Below are 15,997 nucleotides of genomic sequence, written 5' to 3'. Positions count from 1 at the left end.
TCAAAATGAATCAGTTAATAGTGCTGCTCCAGCAGAATTCTTCACTGAAATCTGTTTCTCAAAAGAGCAAGCAGATTTTTTTACATTCAATTTTGAAATCTTACATGGGGCTAGACATATTGTCAATTTCCCAGCTGCCCCTGGTCATGTGACTTGTGCTCTGATAAACTTCAATCACTCTTTACTGCAAGTTGGAGTGATATCACCCCCCTCCCTTTTCCCCCCCAGCAGCCAAACAAAAGAACAATGGGAAGGTAACCAGATAGCAGCTCCCTTAAGCTGGCCATAGACGCAAAGATCCGATCGTACGAATCGTGGATTCGTACGATTTTCGGACCGTGTGTTGAGAGTCCCGACATTTTTCGTCCGTCGGAGATCGGTCGTTTGGTCGATCGGACAGGTTAGAAAATTTCTGTCGCCTGCCGATAATATCTCTGCGTGTATTGCCGATCGTACGATTTTCAGAGGGAGACTGTCACTAGTGTTGTCAGACATAAGTATCATACGATTGCTTTCAGGGGCAGAACATTGGGTGATCTGTTCTTATTTGATCGGAATGGTAAAGACTTTGATCTGAATGGTTAGTGGAGGGTCGGGAGATGGGAAAGTCCGATCGTACGTTGATTCGTACGATCGGATCTTTGCGTCTATGGCCAGCTTAACACAAGATAACAGCTGCCTGATAGATCTAAGAACAACACTATAAAGTAAAAACCAATGTCCCACTGACACTCCTTCCGTTACATTGAGAAGGAAAAACAGCAGCCTGCCAGAAAGCATTTCTCTCCTAAAGTGCAGGCACAAGTCACATGACATGGGGCAGCTGGGATATTGACAAAATGTCTAGCCCCATGACAGATTTCAAAATTGAATATAAAAAAATCTGTTTGCTCTTTTGCAAAATGGATTTCAGTGCAGAGTTCTGCTGGAGTAGCACTATTAACGGATGCGTTTTGAAAAAAAACATGCTTTCCGATGACAGGATCCCTTTAAGGATTGGGGCAGATGGGGGAGATTTAGTCTCCTGGCGACTAATCGCCTCTTCTGCGTGGTGACAATCTCCCCGAACGGCCTTCGGTCTGCGATGCGCTAATGCACTCACAGCGCTTCGACTTCCGAATCTGCCCGTCTGCCCCAACCCATTTACACAGGACAATGTTTTCAACAAAACGCAAATAAATGCCTGCTTACACACTGATTGTGAAGAATACATAATGAACTCACAAAAGAACTTTGGTGCACTGGACACAGGAAGCACATCAGTGAAACATGACATTCATTGAGTGAGTAGAGCAGCCAATAAATGCTGCACCTGCTTTCCATTATATGCAAAGGCTATGATATAACATGATAATGTTTTGTACATCCCAAGATGGGATTTATAATTTAAAACTTTCATCTCTGCTTTTAAATTTAATGAACACTGTACTTGCTCACATGAAAATTATAACCACAAATCAATTTATGCTGTTGGCATAGGGACTCGGTAATTAAATGTACTGCTTGCATTCATAAGTTAGATTCAGAAACACACAACACAAACAAATGTAAGAAAAATATTCGAGACTTTAAATGTATGAAATATCCACAAAAAATGTACTGTATTCTTTCCATAGTAGATATAGTTCCTCTTTAAATGAGAACTAAAGAAAGAATCACTAAGGGGTGCCAAAATGGTAGGTACCCCCAGTGATTATAATTGCTTACCCGATACCCCAGACTGGTGCTCCTGTTCTATAAAGATTTCACCAGCCCAGGAATTTCAGTAAAAGTGCAGGACTTGTTGCCCTTCTCACAAAATGACATTAGTTGTAGGTATCTCACAAAGCCAGACCAAACTTGTACAATTTAGAAGATTATTTAAGAAGTTTATGGATTATCACAGGTAGTTAATAAGATTTGTACAGTAGAACCCCCATTTTACATCCCCTGATTTCAAGTTTTCTATCATTTTACATTGTTGTTTTGTACCTATATATAATGCATTTCCCCAATTTTACATTTTCCTGGATTTTACAACATTTTTTTCTGGTCCCTTGAAAAACGTAAAATGGGGGTTCTACTATATTTGAAAGTAAAACCTCAAAAGAACATTAGAATGTCATTCCTATTTCATTTTGAAACTCTTAATAAATCTAATTTCTTTAAATTTAATGTAAACTTTTTTTATCATATGGCAACAACTGGCAGAAGCATCACTGCTCTTTTTGAACAGAGAGGGAAAGCAAAACCTTATAGAAGCTACTGTATTGCATGGACAGAGGGGTTCCATTGATGAATCAATTGGGAGACTGATTGGCCTGTAGTATTTCATGCACCTCAGGGCCATAAAAAGAAGGACTGATTCCCAGCAGCCAGGCAAAATAAAATTGTAGCCTAGAACTCTGTGCAAAAGGCATTGTTAATATATAATTCCAAATCTGTGAAAATTTTTTACTTAATCCAACTGGGACAAAAACTACACCCATTTATTTTGGGTGTTAACCTATGATTCAGAAATGGAATGCTGCTAGAATTATTTTTCCCTGAAAAGAAATGTATTTTTAGAAAAAAAAATAAAAAAATACATTCTATATTTGAACTGAATTAAAAGCGACCAGTTACTGCTGGGGGTGGGCTGACTACCACAGAAAGCAGTCTATGTCTGGACCATGTATCTAACAAACTTGAAGATCAGGTTTAAACTACAAGTAATAAATATTCATGATATGTTTTACATAATCACTCACGTAATATCAATTTCTCTGACAATTTAGTCACGGCTCAAACATTTGGCAGTTTAAAGCAAATGTATTGGTAGGTGACACCATTGGAAGTGTTGAAGGCTTAATAGTAATTTCAAGTTAACTAAACCTAATAAAGTGTTATGTTCCTAGTGTCTTTGCAAAGTACACCAGATGCATTCACAGCAGAATTGCCAATTACTCAGCCAACACTGCACTTACACAAGAATTGGAGTCAAAATGGGTCTTTCCCAACTTTGCACCATACCAAATTACATCAGACAGGGTTTCACAGTGCAGGCTTGTCACTCCTGAAGTCCTAAAGACCAAGAAAGTACGATCAAGCTCTCCTGGGCAAAGATCAGAAGTAATGTCAGGAGATTCTTATGTACATGGCATGGGCAAAAATGTAATGAAGGCTTGGGAAAGCTTAGCCTCCCCAATTCAGTGCCATTAATGTCCTACAACAAATAAGGTGGAGGTATAATACATTATGTGACACTACCTTTCTCCTACCATGTGGCCTGGGACATTATATTTGAAATGGACACTGTACATCAGGGGTGTCCAAAAAGGTAGATTGAGATATACCAGTAGACCTTTAGCTGGTGATCACAAGATCTTAAGAGATTGTCAACAAACAGCTTGGCTAAATCACCTTCCTGTTTCATGCTTTTAATTGAAATATTTATGTTCGGTTATATAAGAAATATATAAGAAAAATAGTATCTGACAAAAGACTGGGCAAAAATGTTTAGAATAAACTTATTTTAAGAACCAACTAGAAGTAGGTAATCTCAGTATCTTTATAAAAGTTAGTGCTACCAAATGGCACTAAAAAAACAAAAATGCATACTCCTACATATTTCGAGTTATCTTGATACACAATCTGAATTGAGACCTATAGTTACTCCCATAAGAAAGAAAGCAAACTCATACAGATTTGTAATTATCTTGATACAGTGAATCCGATGTATGAATCACGGAAGATACATCTTTGCCTGTACGCAGAAATTATGCTGAACAAATTTACACCAAATTAAACTTTTTAGTATACTTATATTTGCCAGAAGCTTCCTTAAGGAACAACACCCACAGCAAACAAAGTTACTAATTGCTCCCAGTTGTACAATTCAGGAATACATTTGCTCATCTCTAGTTGTACCTTAGAAATTCTTCTAATTAGTAGCAATACCATTAGATGCAACACATTGTGTAATAAGTGACCAGACACTGGAAACCAAACAGTGCAAAAGGCTCAGTCCAACTATATTATAAATCTCAAATACAAAAAAACCTTGTGTGGAGATTAAAGCATTGTGTTTCCATGAATTCCAGAAATTAAAATCATTTTTACGGCTTGGTAAGACTATGCATATACAGTGCTTTGTAACACATAGAACAAGATGGTTAGGGGTACAAGTCTTTACAGATAAGTTAAGCAAGACAGAATAATTTCATTTATTTTAGGCCAATTGGCCAATCATTACTGGGTGGATAACCTCCAACCAATTTCTTTCATTCCTTGAAAATCAATCCATCACATTAGATGTGACTGCATTAAATAGAAATTCCAGTCTTTGTATTGGACCACTGACTAAACACAAATCTTTCGACAGTAACAATTGGCCACATACGTGCATTTCCAAAACAAATACAATCTGATCCCTCAACAATCAAACAGCATTAGGCATGCAACTGGCTAGTAAAGGAAAGGTGAAGAAGTACCCTTCAGTGTTCACCAACGGGGTAAATAAGTTCAGTACAATGAACCATCTCGTTAGCCCTTGGACCAACAGTTTGCAGAAAGAGAACATATTAAAAGGCACACCTTAAGAAGATGTAATGTAACTAAATGGCTTTGCAAACTAGGGAAAACACATGTTTTAAATTTGCAACCAATCTAATCCCTGATGTTAAATACACAGTTTTACTCACATCCATCCCAGAAAGAGGGCGAGTAAAGGGGTAAGTCTTAGTCCACACCAGGTGATTTGGGGAGATTTAGCGTCTGGCGACTTATCGCCTCTTCTTTGAGGCGACTAATCTCCCCGAACCGATTCCTCATCTCCTGCGCCGGCTGTAATCACACACACAGCGCTTCGTTTTCCTAAGTTGCTCGAAGTTTTCTCGTGAGGCGACTCTCATTACAGCTGGCACAGGAGAAGAGGAAGCGGTTCGGGGAGATTAGTCGCCTCAAAGAAGAGGTGATTAGTCAACAGGGCGCTAAAGCTCCCCGAATCGCCTGGTGTGGTTTAAGCCTAAATGAGTAAATGTGGGGGGCAGGCATGTAATTTAGTACTATAGTGTAGTTTTATATCCTCCCCGAGTCCCTTCCCAGTCTGGAATAGACATTAGGCATGGCTACAGGGAGGGGTCAGACTACAATGTAGAGAACTGGTAAGTGTAAATGCATGGCTGCTATAGGACCACAACAATTTCTTTTGTAGTTATGTATTCTGCATTTCAGAGATGTTTATATGATTTCATAAAAAGCACAATATTTAAAGAGAATCTCCACCAGAAAAAAAAAAATAGGTTCATTCTTGCAGAGTGAAATAAATTCATGTTCAGCAATTTTCTAGGATACAGTTACACCTACCAACATTTTTTTCAATGTTATAAGTCTAAACTGCAGCTGAAATAAGTCTACACTGTCGGTCTGGCTTCTGCTACACTGTTTCAGCAGTGAGAACTAGCGGTACATAAAGAGTCTATTACTTCCACAGCAATTACATTCACAAATGACTTTGGCTACATGCATATTGGAAAGCGGATTAAAAACACACATTTTGGCTGTTGCTTTTTAACATGAACAGGTATCCATCACTGCAGAACCCAGCCCGACCCCTCCTTACTCTGATGGTTGTCCTGCGTTCCTTGGGGTTGTACTACTTGCTGCTGCTGCTGCTGAGCCTGCCTGCGCTTCTTGCTTGTTGCAGAGGGGGCTGCACGTAGCACAACACTCAGGCACAGGACCAGGAGCAGCCCGGTCAGGGCCCCCCGGCGCATTTTTTCAAACGCTCTGAAGACTATAAAACCAATGGAACTGGGAGCAGACGTCTCTTAATGATGTGCAGATTTACTGACGCATTTCCCAGAGAAGTTCTGCAGATTGCGAAAAAAGGGATACAAAGCAGGGCCGGAAATAACTGCAATAAAGGTAAAAAGCAGGAAAGCTTCGCTAAGAGAGACAGAAGCTCAGCAGCGCAGTACATATATATGCTGTAGAAGACGAGGGAGCGGCGCAAACAGTTAGGCGAGTCTGTGATTGGCTGGAGCAGAGTGATATAAACGGGGGGTGGACAAGTCTGTGATTGGCTCTAGCAGAGCTATATAAGCAGGGGGTGGGCGCTGGGACGGTGAGTAAGGGGTTGTTGTGGAGCGTTGGGTGAGGTTGAAAATGGTTCTTAGCGACCGGACATATACAGATACACATAACGAGCAGTTGTGGTATAAAAGCCTAAGCAATGGCCTCGCACTCAGGTGTGTAACTGTGTGAGGAGAAAGTGTGTTGCTACACTGAGTGCTTTTGATGTTCACCATTGAGATAACTTTCAATATGACGTAGAGAGTGATATTCTTAGATAATTTGGAATTTTGTTTTCATTTTTTATTATTTGTGGTTTTTGAATTTTTTTTATCTTTTTAGGGTTAGTTCACACAGAGCCTTTTGGGGAGATTTGGTCGACTAATCGCCTCCTTTTTGCAGCGACCAATCTCCCCAAACGCCTTCCCTGTTCCTGCTAAAATAAAAAAAAAACGCCGGCGCTAATCACACGCGACGGTTCGTTTTCCGAAGTTGAGGAAACTTCGGGCGACTTTGTAAAACGAATCGCCGCGTGTAAGTAGCGCTGGCGTTTTTTTTTTTTCATTTTAGCCGGCGCAGGAACAGGGAAGGCGTTTGGGGAGATTGGTCGCTGCAAAAATGAGGCGATTAGTCGCCAGGCGACCAAATCTCCCCAAAATGCTCTGTGTGAACTAACCCTTATACAGCAGCTCTTCAATTTGCATGTTAACCAATCTGATAACTAGGGTCCAAATTACCCTAGCAACCATGCATTGATTTGAATAAGAGACTAGGAGAGGGCCTGTATAGAAGGATCAGTAATAAAAAGTAACAGTAACAATACATGTTGTTCAATATGTGTAGATGAACCGGCGCTATAAGCTCAGGATAGACAGAAAGAAAGTAATAGTATAGTATTTCTTAGTGCATTGTTACACCCTTCTGTGAGGTTGGAATGAATTATTAGGCAGAGTGTCTGTTTCCCTTCACCTGCGGGGTTAACTTGCCCTTTGACCAATCTTTTAAAAATGGCACCGTCTGTGTATTTAAATGATATACTCACAAACATTTAAGAATATTATTTGCGTTGATAGTGATTATTCCACCTTTGTAGGCGTTGCAAGCGTCTGTTGATTCTAGAGAGATGCGCTCAACATCGTGTAAAAAAAAAAAAAAACCTTTAATAAATAATTGCACTCACATATATAAACACTTGGAATTAGCATGTAAGCAGTCAGTCCATGGGTATTTCCAGCTCCTGTTTTTCGCTCCGCTGAGGTTGGTAGTAGTAGCCGGCGTTGTGTGCGTGCGATGCTGGGCTCCCCTGGATGACGTCACAGCCGACGCGTTTCGTCTGCCAAGACTTTCTCAAGGCTTCAGCCTTGTAGCCTTACAGAGCGTTTATTTTTGAGTCAGCAAAGCCCATTTAAAAGCTGCAAAGGGTCAGAAGAAAAAGACAAACAACTATAAAACTAGAAATAATGAAAACCAACTGAAAAGTTGCTTAGAATTGGCTGTTCTATAACCTAATAAAAGTTGCCTTAAAGGTGAACCACCCCTTTAACAATGCATTGTGCTGTGGCTTAATGTAAACTGAAAATCACTAGCTCCACAGCACAATCATGTCGTAGCCCCCCCCCCCAACTTTGACTATTTCATTAAAGGGGAACTATCGCGAAAATGAAAATTTAATACTAGCTTCATCCTACTGAAATAAGAAACTTTCTTAATACAGGCAATTAAAAATCCTGTGCCGTTTCTGAAATAATCAAGTTTATCTTCACTATCCCTCTCTCCGCATCTGTTTCTCCTCATTCTGTCTTTATTCAGGAGTTGGGTGTCAGATGAACGATCCAATATATTTTATAGGAGGGGCTCCTTTTGCTTAGACGATGTATTAGAGCTCATTCAATTAAAATCACTAGACATCATGTCTCTCTACATGCAGGATTTGTGCAAAAGGCAATTATTTTGTTAGATTTGGTTTGTACTGGAATCAGTGAGCTCTAATAAATCTGCTAGGAAAGGAAGCCCCCCTATAAGATATATTGGATCCTTCCACCTATGTGGCAAAATTTGCAACTTTTAATAACTTCTCCACACACAACACTTTCCCTGCTTTGTGGAACATGAGACTTTTGGAATGCGTGTTCTTTTTTAAAGAGTGACTGGGGGGAAATAGTTTAGTTGTTGAGGTCTCCGGTAATGTCCTGGTCATGAGTCTGGCAGGGTTCTTTTCATTTGGTGACATTATGAGTAGTTACAGGTGTACTGGGGCATGTTGATCTCTACTGGTTCCACCAGATGGCAGCAGTAGTCAAAATGCCCCACATGCCATTGACCTAAGGCTAATGAAACACAAGGCAGTTTCTCCACCAGTATATTTCAGCCAGTGGAGTAATGCTTTAATAAAAACTGCTTGGCACTTGGCCTGCTTGCCATATGTGTTAGGGTCTGCTCATTTGAAATGGTAGTCAATGAATGGATTATACTGCGGGCCTCTGGAGACCCATTGGGTCAATGTAAATAGCACAATCAATTTTGAGTGATAAAAGTGATCAGCTGCTAGCTAGAACTCATGGCACCAGCAGTAATGGCAATTATTAATGGCACCCCTCTATTAGGGGCAAATTTACTAAAGGGCGAAGTGACTAACGTGGGCGAAAATTCAGTTTTTCGGTACTTCGCTTTAATAACGGTCGCTGGTGTAACTTCGCTAGCGAAGGAGATAGACTCTTGCGGTACTTCGCTCCCTAACACCTAACAAATTTGGGCTCTGGCGAAAGGACGTAACTATGCAAATTCACTAAGATGCCGATTTTACTGAATGTTACCTCTTGCGCCAGACTTGCCTTTGCCTCTTCAGACCAGGCGAAGTGCAATAGAGTAGATAGGAGTTCCTTAAAAAATAGTTGAAAACTTTTCTAAGTCCCAAAAAATGCTAGTCATTTCCTTTTTCAGGGTGATAGGCTGAAAAAGAGCATAAAGTTTTTTTGGGGTAACCGGCTTCCCCCCTACACTTCCTAACATATGACACATAAACTATACACTGGGCTCATGTGTAGGGCAATATAACAACTTTATTTTATTAAGGTTTCCCGGGCTTGTGTAATGTATCAGCTGCAACATATACGTCCGTTGAACTTTAACTTCCCTCCGTATGCAGATTAGGCAACGATAGCGCAACTTCGCTTCTCTTGGCGCAGTAACTTCGCCAGCGTTCCGTGCCCTGACCGCAACTTTGGATTTTAGTGAATTAGCGTTGTCCTGGCGAATCTACACCTGGTGAAGTGTTGTGCTGTGAGTAAAGCTGTCGCTGTCGAATTTTCGGAGGTTAGTGAATTTGCCATGCAGGATGCTCATGCTGATTATACTGGCAGTTGTCAGCCTGAACATGTTCTAATGGGTGATTTTGGACAATCTGTACCACAAAATTTCAATGAAAGTCAATGGGCATTAACACATGCATAAAACTGACAACAAATAAAAAGTTGATGGTGGAAATACTATAAATACGAGAAGGCTGCATTTGTTTTTAGAAAAGATGACAACTATGCTTATACTTAGTCGCTAAAGAGGAAAGCACATTTTCTGCTCCTTGGTCATTGCATCTGGAAAATGGAAATACTGTTACAGATATTTCAACAAGATCTGTGGGTGTAGTTGGCAACATGTTTGCTTTGAGAGGCCTCATATTTTGCCTCAGGCATCATAAACAGTCTCACATTTCACGTTTCTCTCTCTGCATTTTGAATTGTAATCAATTTCCTAGCTGAGTTCTTTTTAATTAGAATGGTCTTTTTATTTGTCTTGGGAAGCTGGAAGGACAAAACATATAACAAGAAATTGATACTGAAGTGTTTGCACAAAGCATTTTAAAGCAGTATCTGAATATATATAAATAATAATGTTTTCTACAAAATGCTGCCTCTGCCTTTCTCTTAAAAGGTAGGTCTTTGCTGCAGCTTAGTCAATATGAGTTTTAGGCCCCTGGTGGAATGCCTTCTTTGGCTTTACAGTTTTGGATTCTTATTTTAGCTACTTCTTTCTCTGGATTTCTTTTCGACTGAAATTCCACTACACCTGGCAAATAACGTGTGCAAATAGTTACAAGCATCATTAATTTTGGGTTATCCCATCAGCTAAATGTAGACTTCTATCACTCTGTACAGTATATGTTGTTTATTCTGTCACTGTCCCTTTACATTGTATACAGCTGGTCCTGTTCTTAGGTAAGATGAATGTCTTGCCTTTGTAAACATCTGGTAAGGGGCAAACATACTCACCCCAAATTGTTCTTGGTGTAATTAATAATTTATGAATAAATAATGATCAGTTTTTTCTTTTATTTTTGTTGCCAGACAGACTGAGTCAATGATTGGAAAACAGCTGGGATTTTTATTCATTGACTCATGTTGTTTGTCTGGTAGCACAGCATGAATCATTTGATTGCACCAAGGTGATAAATGATAGGATGAGGACCACAGTAATAAAACATTACATTCATCAAATGGCTAGAAGAAACAACTTTAGGGAGCATATTTATGAGGGTAAAAGTAGAAGTCACAAGGGGAAATTGCACATCCTTCACTTGTATGTGGCTAAAAATTCTAAGTGAATAAAGACCCATACTATTTCTCTGTGGTTAGCTCTATTTGTACTCTTTAATAAATATACCCCTAAAAGAGGCCGAAATGTACAAAAAATATATATAACTGTGTGTGGAATCATATTAATGAGTTTGTTCCTTGTAAGTTTCTTCAAAGTATGTTGTTTTGCAGCAGTGTCTTTTCATACAGACATACAGCAGCAATAATGCCCCTTGACCTCTCCCTTTTCGCTGGCCTCTCGGCTTTCCCTTTTAATCATTTACCCTGTTACTGTGTTACACTAAACTGTACCAAACAGCACATAGTAGAGCAAGGATGAGGAAGAAAGTTGCATTTTTCTTAACAGTAAATGAGAGTTCATTTAAAAAAGGGAATCTATTAACACTCTGAGGGAAACCTATTTGTTCAATTTCACAAGGGAGGTAAGATTTTTAAAACCATTAAACCATAAATTTAGTCTTCTTACCCTTTTCCTGAACAACAGACAGTTTTGGGATGAGCTTCACCTAATGGGATTATGTGTTATTTCAATCTGGCACTATGTTTATGGTCACTGTAATGTTTATAACCCTGTATACTCTACACTCTCTCTCTTACAGGGTAGTTTATCTCTGAATCGTAGCCGTTAGTGATGGGCGAATTTATTCAGCAGGCACAAATTCAAGGAGAATCTCCACGTTTTGCCGCGAAATTCACGAATCTCCCGCAAAAATTAGCCGGCGTAAAAAAAGTTTGGATGCACGTCCGAAAAGTTGCTTGCGTCAAAATCGCCACGCACCAACACTATTCGGACACCCATTGACTTTTAGTGTCAAAATTGACACGAGCCACTTTTCGGACGCGCATCCAAAATTTGGACGCGGGCGTCAATTTTAGATTTTTACGGTTTTGTTCACTCTTTTTTTGCTGTTTTGCGAAATTTGCAGAAAATTCGCTCATTTTTCGGCAAAGCAAAACTGGAGAAATTCGCCCATCACTAGTAGCTGTTATTCTTTTCTTCTATTGCTTACCTACTGAATTTAAAGACTGTTAGTTGATGCAATGGCTCTGGGTGCAGCCACAGGAGAAGAGGTTCTCAGCCTGAGTTTAGTCCCGAGTGGAATTAGTTCTACAAATATTATATATTGCCAAAACCACAGGAGCGCTTCAGGTATACATTTAGGGCTTGTACTGATTTAATTCAGTATTCCTGCATTCCACCTCAGGGGAACACAGAAATAAATGCAGCTTCCCTTACACAAGTACATTCAAGCGCCAAGCATAGGGAAAAAACGCCTAAAATCAGCCTTTAATCTATGAGTGGTGCCAGACACCTTAGGAAAGTTACCAAAGGTCCTAGGTTATGCATCCTATGACTGATGTTAGTTTGAGCATAATCCCATGAGTTTCATTAAGGTCAGCTGTTATAACTGATATAGTAGCTGCTAATATTCCACAGATGCTGCTGAAAAATGTATAGACTCGTGTAGTAATTTGTAACAGCTCAGAAACTGCACCTGGATGAGTTGCTAGGCTGAAACACCAGACACAGGAATATTTAACATTTAACTTAAAAACTGTAAACAAAATAAACAATGGAAGTCAGCTGAACAAAGTTTTTATTTCCTGTGAAAAAACTGAAAACAACTAAAGAAAAAAAAGTGAACAACCCTTTAACATCATATGATAGTGATAAGTCAGAACTTCATTAGTGACCCCCCGTGAGTGTGCTTCCACTAGCTCTCCACCCTGCCTGTCTACATCACAGCCAGTAACCAAATTCACTCATTTTATATTGCCAAAGTTGTGGGTAGAATGATTAAATCTATTTTCCACTGAAATTGCTATGTTACTCCTAGACTAGACTAATACTATGACCACAAGGTCCATGTGCTTAAAAAAAGGAAACCGGCAGATAAAAATCAAGAAAAAGGGGAAAAGATTGGTTTATGTTGGAGAGTCATTAATAGTGAAATTAGACCCCTTTGTGTAGACTTAGAAGGGTTTTTGAAAATAATAGCCTTAAGGGAAAACAATTAAGGGGCCACTTAGCTGGAACAAAACATGTCAGTCAGTCTGGAAAACAATAAATTTAAATTCTGAGACAAAACACAAGGTACCTTTAAGTAAGTGTGCTCTACTCTGTAAAATGTGACACTGTAGGCTTTGTTTTTTTTCCCCTTTTTACCGATCATACTTTCTATTTTATAGCTACTCACGTAGTATAAAATCCACATGGCCATTTTTTCATCCCTGGGGAGACCTCTAGTTATAAGGAGGTGTGATGTGATTAGTACAGGTGTTCAATTTCAAACACTTTTTCAGTTCAGTTGGTTTGAGATAGTTCACCAGAAATAAAGACTATTTCCAATTGCTTTTGTTTTTGTGACCATTTATCTACTAATATTGAAGTATTGAATATTTCACATTCTTATGTCTTTCTGAAGCAGTTCTGGGATGCAGACTCTAAACTGTTCTAAATTTATATATCTAGTTGATACATTTCTTATGTTTGTCCCTGCAGAGCAGAATCCCTGAGTTTCATTAAAGATAGCCGATATAATTGATACAATAGTTGCTAATATTACACAGATGCTGCTTAGAAATGTATCAACTACTGTAGCCAATTTTAACAGTTCAGAATCGCACCTGACTTACCTTTCTGTCAGTAGCTGCAAATACAATGTATCTTGGCAATTATAGAAAATATTTATTTTTTGATAGAATTAAGTAGCGGGGTTACAGAAAGTAGGAAAGGGGGGTAGGGACAGAGAATATCATGAAGTCATAATTCACATTATATTAGCGTTAGCGAATACATTTTAATATAATTGATCAACATATGCAAAAAAATAGTTACTGTGGTAGGAGGGTAATATTTCTCCCACCAAGTAAGTTGTGTTAAAGGAGAAGGAAAGCTACGGAGGCATTTTATTGCCAATAGATTAGCTGCAATAGTGCAAGCTAGAATGCTATATTTATTCTGTAGAATGTTTTACCATGCCTGAGTAAAAGTTTTAGAAGCTCTCTGGTTGTTTAGGATAGGAGCTGCAGTATTAACATGGTGTGACATCACTTCCTGCCTGAGTCTCTCCCTGCTCTGGGCTCAGATTACAGTAGAAAGGGGAGGGGTGGGGAAGAGGAGCAAACTGAGCATGCTCTTGCCCAGGGCAATGAGGTTTAAGCTGAAGGCAGGAAGTCTGATACAGAAGCCCATGTGTACACAATAGAAGGAAAGAAATGCAGTGTTTCTTTTGACAGGGGACTCAGAGCAGCACTACTTTGGGGGTTTACTGGTATATTTAGATGGACCTTTCTGATAAGGCTTACTTAGTTTTAACCTTTCCTTCTCCTTTAAGGTACGTTTTAATTTCAAACTGCTAATATAATGGTGAAGTTGATTTAAACATCAGTGATCTCTAGGGTGAGATCCCCACCATCTTTGGCCAGAGATATCACTTTTTATAATTAAAGTGGGTCGTTCTTGGTATGTACCCCAATGGTGAAAGGCTTGTTTGTCCACACTGGGGGGGGTGTTTGTCTTTTGGCCCATATGAGAATAAAAAAAGTCATTTGGGTCTCTGCCTGTTCAACATCTAACCATAAGTCGTTTTTTTTTTATTTCCATTGTATGATCAGGGACATTTGAATTGAATATGAACATAGTACAGGTAAGTAAATTATAGAAAACATTTCACTCTGTATTATTAATTATTACCGTGTATTTTTATAGCGCCAATATATTTTGCAACGCTGATATATTGGTAGCGAGTCATGAATGGTACTTATCATAGCTTTTATTTATTTATTATCATGCATTTATAAGGTCCCAACATATTCAGCAGCACTGTACAATACATTGGTATATACAGTACATTGAACAAACAGATTATATATATCACAGCCAATAATCGATACAAGACGTAAAATAAGCTTTGGAACAGATTATGTGTTATTTGCTATGTACATCTGTGCCCAGATAGGCCCCCTTCTTCCAAACATGCATTGGTCTGGAGTCCCCCAGCAACCTCTAAGCTTGCACATGCACAGTACAGACAACATACAGAGTAAAACCCAGGCATGAGTATGGAAGAGGTGCACCACAGGATCTAAATAAGTGACTAGAATCACGTGGAGAGTGTCTAACAACTTGGATGACTGTACCTTTCCTTGTCTTTAAAATTAAAACTTAAAAAATGATGTATGCTTTTTATTAAAGCAGATGAAAGGTCTGATGGTGCCCCCCTCTCCTCGTGGACTATGGGCAAATGCCCTGTTTGCCCATTAGCAGTGCCATGGGATACCAAGAGGTGGATCAGAGTAGGATATTGCAAGGTCCTATATACATAACTTGTGAAGACATAGGTAGCCAAATTGAATAACCTAAGACAGGGTTCTTGGGGTGATTCCAGTTGTTTTAAGTAGGAACTAAAGGGTGACAAATCGTCATGTTTTATCTATATATTTACATATAGACGCCTTTCTTTTTGTTATTCTATTTATTAGTTTGGACTATCGTTGTTACAATATCCAGTCTAACTCTTAAAGGGGACCCGTCACCCAAAAAAATTATTCAAAATCCTATTTTATCAGATTAGTCAAGGAAAATGAACTTTAATTACACTATATAAATTATTTGAATCTTGTTTTCTTCATTCTGGGAACTCATAATTATAACAAGCAGGCAGGAGCCATTTTGTGGACACTGTTATTAAGACAAGTCTTATATCATCTCAGAATCTTGTTTGTGCACCAGAATGGGGGACCTGATGTCCATCCCTATGCCCTGGCTACACAATTATATCGTAAAGAGAAGTGGGGGAATGTGGGGAGAGCAGTGACATGTAGGAAGTGCTGAATTGAAAGTGAAAGTAATTGTCTGCCCCGCCTCTATGCCACGGGCATAGGGGAGGGGCAGACAATATTTGATTGACAGCTGAGATTTTTAAATGAGTTTACAACAGCTATGAATGCTTTTATAAAAAATAGAAATTGGATTTCATGTTTAATTTGAAAAGGACTTTTATTATACAGATGTTTGTGTCTGGGTGACAGGTCCACTTTAAAGGTATACTGTCATGGGAAAACATTTTTTTTTCAAAATGAATCAGTTAATAGTGCTGCTGCAGCAGAATTCTGCACTGAAATCCATTTCTCAAAAGAGCAAACAGGTTTTTTTATATTCAATTTTGAAATCTGACATAGGGCTAGACATATTGTCAATTTCCCAGCTGCCCCAAGTCATGTGACTTGTGTTCTGATAAACTTCAATCACTCTTTACTGCTGTACTGCAAGTTAGAGTGATATCACCCCCCTCCCTTTCCCCCCCCCCAGCAGCCAAACAAAAGAACAAACCAGATAGCAGCTCCCTAATACAAGATAACAGCTGCCTGGT

General features: G+C 39.1%; 1 protein-coding gene across 5 annotated transcripts in view; it reads right to left on the bottom strand.

Annotated features, from left to right (window-relative positions):
- The window catches only part of fn1.S (fibronectin 1 S homeolog), a 44,181-nt gene extending 38,208 nt beyond the window's left edge, over positions 1–5,973 (bottom strand). For 3 of the 5 annotated variants that reach the window (XM_041577682.1, XM_018237300.2, XM_018237301.2), the window contains exon 1: positions 5,582–5,973. In XM_041577682.1, the coding sequence (XP_041433616.1) occupies positions 5,582–5,735 (154 nt within the window). In that variant the 5' untranslated portion in view covers positions 5,736–5,973. 5 annotated transcript variants of the gene reach the window in all.
- Between the last annotated feature and the right edge of the window lie 10,024 nt (positions 5,974–15,997).

This window comes from Xenopus laevis, chromosome 9_10S (assembly GCF_017654675.1).
Source record: "Xenopus laevis strain J_2021 chromosome 9_10S, Xenopus_laevis_v10.1, whole genome shotgun sequence".
In the NCBI taxonomy this organism is placed as follows: Eukaryota; Metazoa; Chordata; class Amphibia; order Anura; family Pipidae; genus Xenopus; species Xenopus laevis.
Note: the sequence above shows the minus strand (reverse complement) of the source record. Positions and strands in the feature narration are given on the sequence as shown.